General features: G+C 42.3%; 1 protein-coding gene across 1 annotated transcript; it reads left to right on the forward strand.

Annotated features, from left to right (window-relative positions):
* On the forward strand, nucleotides 1-9,866 carry ccnf (cyclin F). Its single transcript, XM_085454258.1, has 17 exons — nucleotides 1-321; nucleotides 1,155-1,309; nucleotides 1,418-1,524; nucleotides 1,609-1,676; nucleotides 1,800-1,996; nucleotides 2,263-2,316; nucleotides 2,663-2,767; nucleotides 2,992-3,069; nucleotides 3,519-3,673; nucleotides 4,031-4,195; nucleotides 4,289-4,412; nucleotides 4,522-4,702; nucleotides 4,860-4,947; nucleotides 8,088-8,187; nucleotides 8,315-8,448; nucleotides 8,975-9,153; nucleotides 9,342-9,866. The coding sequence occupies exons 1-17, from the start codon at nucleotides 309-311 to the stop codon at nucleotides 9,794-9,796; spliced, it is 2,358 nt and encodes a 785-aa protein (XP_085310384.1). The 5' UTR covers nucleotides 1-308; the 3' UTR covers nucleotides 9,797-9,866.
* The last annotated feature ends 78 nt before the right edge of the window (nucleotides 9,867-9,944 follow it).

The raw sequence follows: 9,944 nt of genomic DNA on the forward strand, positions 1-9,944 counted from the left end.
TATAGTTTAAACGGTGAGCGCGGGCGGTCCTAGAGAGCATCTTTTGGGGCGGGTCCAATAAGTGAGGACGCGTGCTTGGATTTGAATTCAGGCAATAGCTAACAACTTACGGAGACATTAGTCAACTATCACAGCAAAACAGACACAGGAAACAACACTGTAACACTGCCTATTTCGTTTTCTAGTAATTAGTGTGAGCATTTGAATGTGAGTAACATTAGCCAACATCGTCTCGTATATAAATCGCTACTCAAGAGTTGCATCTACAGTAAGACATCGCTGTTTGAGGAGTGATCCCTGTACTTGCAATGAAAGCAGGCGGTAAGTACTTTTTTCAACTTGTTCTTGCTAACACCGATATATGGAAATTACTATAATATGCAACAAGTGTTTGCGGTCTTACTTCAGAGCACTAAAGTTTGACACAGTTAGCATTGGTGATTAGCTGCTGCTCACCACAAACGTTAACTGGTATAGCCTCCGGGAAGTAATGGTAAATCATATTGGCAATATATCTATGCAGGTAAAACGTCTCTTCTTTTAACTTTGTGAGCATTTTGTGGTCATTGAAAAATAAATACTTAGCGTTAGACTAGTTCGAATTTGAAACCTAATTGAAACTCATCGTTACTACTGCCGTGGAACTTACAGGAGGGAAATTTGGGCGCTCATCGACTTTGACTTTCCTCCTTCAGCTGCTCAGTTCACCGCCGTTAGATTTTTAACATCTGCAGAAAAAAAACATTAGCTTTTTATGTGTTTTAATACTTTTAAGGTGATGATCTTTCCATTAATTTAAACATTTTCCCACTCACTCACAGAGAGTTTGAGTAGACCACCCGTAGATGCCTTACGTTAGTAGTTTTGAATGTGGAGCCATGCAACCTTCATCTTGGAGTGCATCACTGTATGTCTAAATCAACTTGACCTGCTTTCAATGAAAGGCAAATATTAGTTTGTCATTAATGTGAGAATTAGTTAGCCAATCTTGCACTTAGGTGTGGAATTTTAAGTGATTTGTGATTTTGATTGTGTACACTTAAAGCATTCCTCCCAGTGCTGTTGCTTGCAGGGTGAATATGGGAAAGATGCTCAAGTATTCAAAACATTTGATGTGTAATATATGCAGTTCCTCTTTGCTTTTTTTCTTTCAGTTGTCCACTGCCGTTGTTCAAAATGCTACTCGGTTCCAGCACGGAAGCGGGTACGTAAGCGATCTTCTGGGATCACCTTGCTGTCTCTTCCTGAGGAGGTTCTTCTCTGTGTGCTCCAGTATCTCTCTGCAGAGGATCTCCTGTCTATCCGAGCTGTGAGTAAAAGTGCACACTCTGACACAGCTAAACTCTTTATTACCTGAGATTTCTCCTCTGCTGGGGTTCTAATTATTTTTATTTATTTTTTTAAATGCCTGTTTCAGGTTCACTCTCAGCTGCGGGACATTGTTGACAACCACTCTAGTGTTTGGGCCAGGGTCAGTTTCAGAGACACGTGGCCATCCCCAAACACATTATGGCTTTTTGAAAGGTACATCACCTACTGTCAAAAGTGTACTTATATATATGTTGTTTGTCAATTTGAGTCTTTACTTTAAATTTTGTCTTCCTTTAGAGCTGCTGACAAAGGGAATTTTGAAGCTGCTGTGAAGCTTGGAATTGCATATTTATACAATGAAGGACGTAAGTTGTTGGTTGGTTCATGTCAGAGATTAAATGGGGAGTCATATATAAACACAGATAACAGAAAACCCTTTAAATAATTGAACTAATTGATTAAAAATGTGCATCCTCTCTCGCCTTCAGCATTGTTAAGTGACGAGGGCCGAGCAGATGTGTGTGGTCGAAAGGCTTCCCACTTCTTTAGCCTCGCAGAGAGCCTGCGCTCCCTCACAGCAGATCCCTTCATCTGGGTGTTCATCCGTCCACCGTGGTCGCCCACCGGCAGCTGCTGCAAGGCCGTGGTGTTTGATCACCTCAAGGCTGAGTGCGCTAACAACATGGTAGGCTCAGAGTTCCTGTTTGACCAGCTGGGGTGCAAATTTAATCTCCATTGATGCCTGATTTGGTCTTAAAGTATTAAGTTGGGGTTTCTCTTAAATCATTAATTCAGACAAAATATTACATAAAAATGTAATATTTGGAAGGCTGCCTGAACACCCTGTCCCTAAAGCTTGGCTTCTGTTCTTCTTAGTTGACTATGATTTACAGTGCCATACACTGCATGTGCAAAACTGTTTACCAATCTGCTTTTGTGATTTCTCTGCAGGAGAGGAGGGGTCCCCTGTTGCATTGTTTGGCCAAAGTTTTGCAGCTGTTTGAGGTGAGTGAGACTGTGGGGGGCTGTATCTCAATCCAGGTGTGGTTAGACCAGTTTCTATTACCCCCACCCCTTCACCAAAACCTAAAACTGAGCTGATGTCACAGGGGCTGTTGGACCAGTTGGTCATTAGCACCACAGATGGAATAAGTCCCTGTCATGCAGCTTCTGTTGTCTTACAGGCCTTGTTGTTTCTTCTTACTCACAGCTTCAGTATGCTTTGTTATTTACCAATGTGACAAAGCAGAACTATGTCACGAGCCTTCATATGTTGCAGAGACAGCATGCGGCAGACAGTTTACCTTTACTGCTATCATTAACCTTAAGGAACTGTGTTTCATTTGTCCAGGATGATGAGAAGCGTTCAGAAGCCATATCCATGCTGGAGGAGTCGTCACAGGCTGGCTGTCTACAGAGCTCATACCTGATGTGGCAGCACAGCCGTAAGGCAGCTGTGAGTCAGGTTCTCTCATTACCGTGTTTCGAGATTTACTCTCAGAAGCATGCGCCTTTGGTGAAGACAGCTGTTTGTTTGGGATTTATTTCTTATTTACACAGTCAGTCAAACATAACCAGCTAACATAGTAAATGCTTTACAGATTCTAGAAAGATTCTCACGTTGACTCCAATCATGAGCTTACGGTTTTGTTTTCGGTTTTTTTGGTGTATGTGTTTCAGATCGCAGATCCAGGAAGGTACCTGCAGTGTGTGCGAACCCTCAGGGACTATGCTGGGAAAGGATGTTGGGAGGCACAGGTGCGTGATTGAGGACAATTCACCAACTTTCAGTTGGTTTCTTGTGATCGGTTTTCTCTGTCAATCTGTAGCTTTGTTCTCTCTTTGTACTCCCCTGCGGTGATACAAAAAAGCAGCAAATGGCTTTTCTTTTGAAAACCTTTCAGCTGTCATTTCTTGTTTTTTATTACCCGGGCCTACATTTCTCCAGAGTTGGAGTTGCTTATTGAAATGCTATCAACTAAAGTCAAGAGGGCTTGACAGATGTTGACGTTCTCTCTTTCTTTTTTTTCTTTTTTTTTCGCCCCACTGAATCACAAAAGTATGACTCAGCTAAATCCCAAGGTCTGTAATTATATCAGGAAACTAATACAGTACTAAACTTTGTTGTTGCCTTTCTAGCGTTACATAGCAGCAAGATGTCAAGCCTTCTTGTGTAATTATTTTAGTGCTTTGTCTTCTTCCCCTAGTTGTCCTTGGCCAAAGTGTGCAGCAGTGGCAATCCGCTGGGTTTGGAGTCGAAGGCCTGCTCGGATTTAGTCGCCCAGCTCTTCAGCTCCTGTAATCCAGCATCACGGCCCTCATCTCAGGAAATCTTGAAACAAGGAATCAAGGACAGCATGAGGTAGATCGAACAGAAGCAACGTCATGATTTTACTGTCTCTTGATGAATATCTCTAGTCCCTGTGATGACTCACTGCGTGCTGATTATCCTCCCCTTCTTTAACGACATTAGTAAAGGGATGACACACCCCGGCAATAAAAGTTACCACATCGACTTGAGGTAGATGTGACCGAGTCTGATGCCCTGAGTTAACTTGAATTGTTGTTACCAAGTTTTAGAAACGCCACTTTCTGCTTTCCAAAGCCACCCAGTTTATATTCTTAAAAGGTTTACGATATTGATTATTATTACATGGTTAAAACTTGGCACACTGCCCTGATGCACCTGATTTTAAATTTTTTGTCTGCTTGTCTCCAGGTACATCCTGGTGGACTGGCTTGTGGAGGTGACCACAATGAAGGACTTCACCAGCCAGACGCTGCATGTGACTGTAGGCTGCGTGGACCGTTATTTGACTTTGCGGTCTGTCCCCAAAGCTCGTCTTCAGTTATTAGGAATCGCCTGCATGGTCATCTGCACAAGGTAAGGATGCACACATACCATGGTTTTTGTTCGTTTCTGAATTATTTATTTATCTAAAAGGCAAATGTTTTGTAACTGTTTTTTCCTTTTCAGATACATCAGCAAAGAAATCCTGACCATACGTGAAGCAGTTTGGTTGACAGACAACACCTACAAATATGAGGACCTGGTTCGAATGATGGGAGAGGTCATCTCTGTGCTGGAGGGAAACATCAGGGTGAATACAACAAGCATCGTTTGTTTAGTGTATTGTTTAGTATTTGGTGCCAGTGAAGTATTTCCCGACCTTCTTTAATGCAAAGACTAATGCTTATGCTTTCTTGCAGAGCCCCACACTGCTGGACTACGGCGAGGTCCTGTTCTCTCTGCTCCCTCTGGAGAGGCGAACCACTCACCTATTTAGCTACATCTGCGAGCTGTCCCTGCTTTACTCTGCTCTAGCCACACCGCCACCTGCTAAACTGGCCTGTGCCGCACTGCTGCTCACACGGGCATTACATCACTATGGTAAACACACTCGCTCATACACACTCGTACAACGTTCCAGCCTTTTAACAACAGGCTGTAACTCAAGAGTCTTTTCAAACAAGCAGAATGTACAGGTTTAGTTTCGTGTTAAGTTTACCTTCATCTTAAATTATGTCTGTGTTCTTCCTCTCTGCAGCTCCTCTTTGGCCCACCTTGTTGGCAGATTACACAGGCTTTTCCAAGCAAGACATTGTTCCCCTTTCAGTGCTGCTCTATGTCAAATGGTACGTTTCTGCGTGTGTGCGTGTGTGTGTGTGTGTGTACGCAAAACTAAACTCCCTCACATCACGCCATGTTAGATTCACAGAGTGTGACATCAAATGACATCAGAGCAGCCGTGACTTGCACATCTTAAATGCTTCAGATCATAAGCTGCAAGTGTAATAAGAAATATAAAATGGGCATATCTATTTTGTGCTGTTTGCTTTACCCTACTGTATTTGATTAGTGGTTACTTAGCGCAGATCCTACTAAACCCTGGGTTATACTTGGTTACGGACACGGACAACTGGAGACCCAACATGAGAGTTATCATTCCTGTTATACTTCTTTGAAGCCTTGGACCCTCCACATTCCAGGAACCCAAGAGAACTCGTGCACATTGAAATTATAAAACCAGATTAAGTCTTAGCATTATCTAGTATCCATGTAATTGGAACTACAGATGTAACTGCATAAACTTTACTGGTTCACCCCACCGACACAGGAGCAATCTGCTTAAAGCCTTGATTATACTTTGCACGTCTGAGTCAGCTCGGTCTTTGCATTACAGAGACTTAGCAGTACAATGCACTTAACCCCATGTGTACCAGAGTAGGTGGACAAAGTAGTACAACAGGAATGATTACTTAGCCATCGTGTCTCCAGCTCAATAAACAATAAAAAAACATGGACGTAGCTTCCACGTCAGAAAAATGAAACCAATGTAGAAATGCCTTAAACTTGCATTCTGCTTGAAGGCCACCAGATGGTGATAGCTGAAGTTGCAGAAAGACTTTCGATCCAATAGAAGTCTAGAAAAACAGCTTTCTGATTTGACCTCTGTCAACAAGTCTGATGGACTCAGTCATACATTTTGGGATAATATTAAATTTTAAAAAAAGGAAGGTTTTTTTTGTAAATCTTTCATAATCGAGGATTATTTATGGCGTGAAACTGTACACTCATTGGCTAATGAGGTTTCAACAACAAGTCATCAGCCAATAGATGCACAGTTTATGCTTCACAGACAGTTTATACTCACCTTTGGGCTTCAAAACGGGACTTCGGAAATCAACGAGTAACATCACAATAGCTATGTTCATGTTATATGCTGTCTATGCGCCACCTGTCTGCATAGACAGCATAATCATGGTTTTAGTATGCAGAAATTGCTAAAATTCCAAAAATTGTGCACTTAAAATGTAAATAAACAGAATGCAATTATTTTCAAATCAAATAAACCCATATTTTATTCAGAATAGATCACAGAAAAGAGGGAGCGTAATTTTAATGGAAATATTAGCTCATTTTGAATTTGGCAGCAACGTGGCGCAAAAAAGTTTGGATGTAGGGCAACAAACGGCTTGGAGATTAAAGTAGTACTTAAAAGAAACATTTTACAATTAAATATGCTAATTGGCATCTGGACAGTAATATGACTGGGTTTGAGAAGGGGGGGTCTTTGAGAGACAGTTTCTCATGAGTAAAGATGAGCAGAGGTTCATCAGTTTAACATTGTGGAGACTTCAAAAATATCTCACCATGTACATCATAATCCATATAATCATCCAATATCAAAACATCCTGAGAATCTGGAGAAATCTCTGTGCACACGGGATCTTTCTTCTTTATTTTCTTCCTTTTTTTTTTTTCTTTTTTTTTTTAAATGGCTTTGAGGTTTTCACATCATTGCATTTAGGAATGAATGCATTTCTAAATGCATCATACTCTTACTCGCAAAAAACTGAAGCACAAATTTCTTGCTTGGCCTGTTTTTAAATAGTGAGCCATATTCTTAGTCAGTTAGTTCTATTAAAATGCTCTTTTTGGAGCACAATCCAGAAGTCCAGTTAATAGATGCAGTTTGTGGAGGTGAAGCCTAGTATAACAAATGCTGCTGCTATGCCTCAAACTCCAGCATGGAGGATGGGTTTGTTTGTTTTTTTCTTTCTTTTGTTTTTTTCTTTAATAAATCGCCCCACAGTAAGGTTGTGATGAAGGAAGAAACTATCCATAGAGGCCATAACAGTTTGTAGCGGGCAGTAAATCTGCTTTTAAACTTTAAAATGTGATATTTTAACAAGAGCAGCCTGTGGGAAATGACTTGTTTTTTGGAGTCATACTTAAGTGGCAATTAGAAGGATTGCAGTTTTTGGCACTTCTTTATTGGCTTGACTTTTCAGCCCTGGAGGCTGCGTCTTGCTTGTAGCTTGTTGTTAATTACAGGTTGTTCGGCTGAGGGACTTATAACTCTTTATGTACTTAAGAAATTGTTATGGTAAAGCAAGAAGCAACGCTAAGTCAAGAAAAACGGGGGGGAATCAGCATTGGCAAAGTAAGGAGTGGGCTAATGGGCTGACTGAAAGCAGATGACAAAAACTTCCTGTTTTGTCTTTGGGTTATTCTTTATCAATGCGTTTGTTTTTTTTTTTTGTTTTTTTTTGTTTCCCAGCTGTCACTTATGATAATTGGTGGTTTCGTTGTTACAGTTCGTCCATGTTCGGAGAAAAGAGATTTACCTGCATTCACCTAAACCCTGCTCAAACGTGATTGGTCGATGGAACTCCAAAACTACAAGCAGACTGTAAAATTGCTATTGACGTGCTCCCATGGCCAATAATCTCACCAGTTTCTCTCCTATTATTGGATCTCACAAATTAATAAAGCAAATGCCTGTTCAGCTGTTTATTTACAGCTCAGCAGCTTTACAGAACCTACATTGGAGAAGATGAGCCAAAAATGTATTTCCCTGTTGCCTCACTGTGCTTTCCTCGATTGGAAGATAACAAGAATTGATTGATGACTCTGGCCAAAGAAAGTGATTGGCCGTGAGGGTTTTAAAGCAAAACCAAAGTGGAGAGAGTGCCAGAGTCTTATAGACAGAGGGAAGCATTTGGACTATTGATGTGGAGGTGGTTGGATGTGGGTGGGTGTGTGTGTGTGTGTGGGGGTGACCAGTGAATCAGCAACTGAGTCACAGAAACGTGCCTCGGGGTGAGTCTCTTTGATAGGTGAGCATCGTATCAACAAACTGTAATTCGCAAATGGACAAGTAACAAGATTTGTCCCCAAGAGATGATTGAAGTGTTGCTGCAAGTAAACTGGATCATACTCAGGTCTTGTTTTTTTTCCCCTCTGCTTCCCCCTCCCTGTCTGTCTTCAGTTTCAGTCAAGATGTTCCCAAAGATTACAGGCACGTCTCTCTCACTGGTGTCAAGCAACGGTTTGAAGACGAGGCCTACCACCACATCAGTAAAGATAAGGTACTGCGCTAGTATTATTATTATTAATTGTCTTAATTTTATAAAAAAGGGTTAGGCATGGTTAAGGCATATCTTGCCGTGGTTTTTCTGAATGAAATTTTTTCCTCCCCTTCATGGTTTCAACAAGGTGATGGATTTTAAAGAGCTCTGCCAGATCCTGGAGATTCCTGAGGTGGTGCCTCAGATGGAGCCTCCCAGTCCCACTGGTCAGCCAGCGGACATCCATACCTTCCTGGCCTCTCCATCAAGCGATAGCAAGAAGTAAGCAGGGTCTGAATGTGTAGAGACACATCATTAGCTCACATAATTGTGAGTAATGTGGCATTTATTTTCTCTTTCTATGACTGTGAAAATCGGTATTAATTGGCCACTCAGTAAAAACATTTGCTGCGCAATGTACCCTGTGCGAGCAATCAAATGATTTTAGATAAGTGTACTGACTACATCAGCAAAGACCAGGGAACAGTTCCTATTAAAGCTCCAGTATGTAACATGATGTGGCATGTGTAGCACCCAGTTTTGCATCATGTGCAGGATGTATATAGAAAATCAATACAAGCTTAGTAGAGTGCTGGTGTGATGGGATTTAGGACATGCGGAGAATTGAGACACACCCCGCCTCTTTCCTTGCTCATTTAGCAGCTCTTATCGTGGCTGAGTCACCTGTGTGCTGTGGCGAACTGACTCGTGAAGCATCTTGACCAGAAGGTGTTTGTTTTTGTGCCATCTGCGAGAAGTTCCCGTGACTCACAGCAACCCCTCTGCTTGTCCCACTGTTTTTCCGAAGGAGACGCGATGACAGCATGCAGGCGCACCGAGGCAGCTTTGTGGCCACGCCCACTGCAGAACTATCAAATCAGGAGGAGAAGCTGCTGGGCGACATCCTGGATTGGAGCCTGGACACTTCCTGCTCGGGTTATGAGGGGGACAGGGAGGAAGAAAGCGAGGGAGAGAGAGAGGATGACTGTGAGTATGAGGGAGGGGTAGGGCACGCTTAATGCAGTGCTGATTACCAGCAGGCTCAAATTCTTTAATGCATTTAAATGAGCTAAACTATATGAACAGGAGAATAATGCCTGAGTTCATCTTGAGTAAGACATAATTTAAATGGAGATGACTAAGCAGCACTTTCTTTTCTTTTTTTCCCCCAATAGGTTCCATGATATCCATCAAGCTGGATCCGCTTACTGATGCAGGCGAAAGGGGGGAGCACTGCCGAGCTCTATCCAGCGATGAGGACAGCTTCTGTGAAGCAAGGAGGGAGGTGAACAAGGATTCCCAAGGCCAAGAGCCCGTTTCCCTCTCTAAAGACCTTCACAGTTCAGGATATTCCTCAGTCCAGAGTGTAAGCCCCTCATCTACATGCTCCTCCTCCTCCTACTCATCGTCTCTCAGGGCTTGCACATTCAAGACCTTTACCACTTCTCTGGGTGCTGCTTCTTCCAATGCCCAGCCAGGCTTCCACCTCTTAGTTCCCATGCAGAGGCCTCGGGGCACATCTAGCAAACAAGTAAAAAGGAAGAACACAGCGGCTCACAGTGGATGCGAGGTGGAGAGAGAAGAGGAGGAAGAAGAGTATTCTGCCAGTGCAGGGTTTCTGAGCCTATAGACCATGGTTATTTTGATGGCCTCAGACTTTTCATACTTTAAGAAAACACACACACACACACACACACACACACACACACACACACACAAAAAAAAAAAAAAATTCCAGCACTTTTCAATATTGCAGGCTGACTCATGTCAGTCTGCAC

Source organism: Copadichromis virginalis, linkage group LG4 (genome assembly GCF_057382275.1).
Source record: "Copadichromis virginalis isolate Kocher_CV1m ecotype Utaka linkage group LG4, C_Virginalis_male_GT1.1, whole genome shotgun sequence".
In the NCBI taxonomy this organism is placed as follows: Eukaryota; Metazoa; Chordata; class Actinopteri; order Cichliformes; family Cichlidae; genus Copadichromis; species Copadichromis virginalis.

Bases quoted from the DNA above. Each gene is read 5' to 3' on its own strand.
- ccnf (XM_085454258.1), top strand. The intron at 8,188-8,314 runs GTACTGCGCTAG...GGTTTCAACAAG, and splicing joins ACCACATCAGTAAAGATAAG to GTGATGGATTTTAAAGAGCT. The intron at 8,449-8,974 runs GTAAGCAGGGTC...GTTTTTCCGAAG, and splicing joins CCATCAAGCGATAGCAAGAA to GAGACGCGATGACAGCATGC.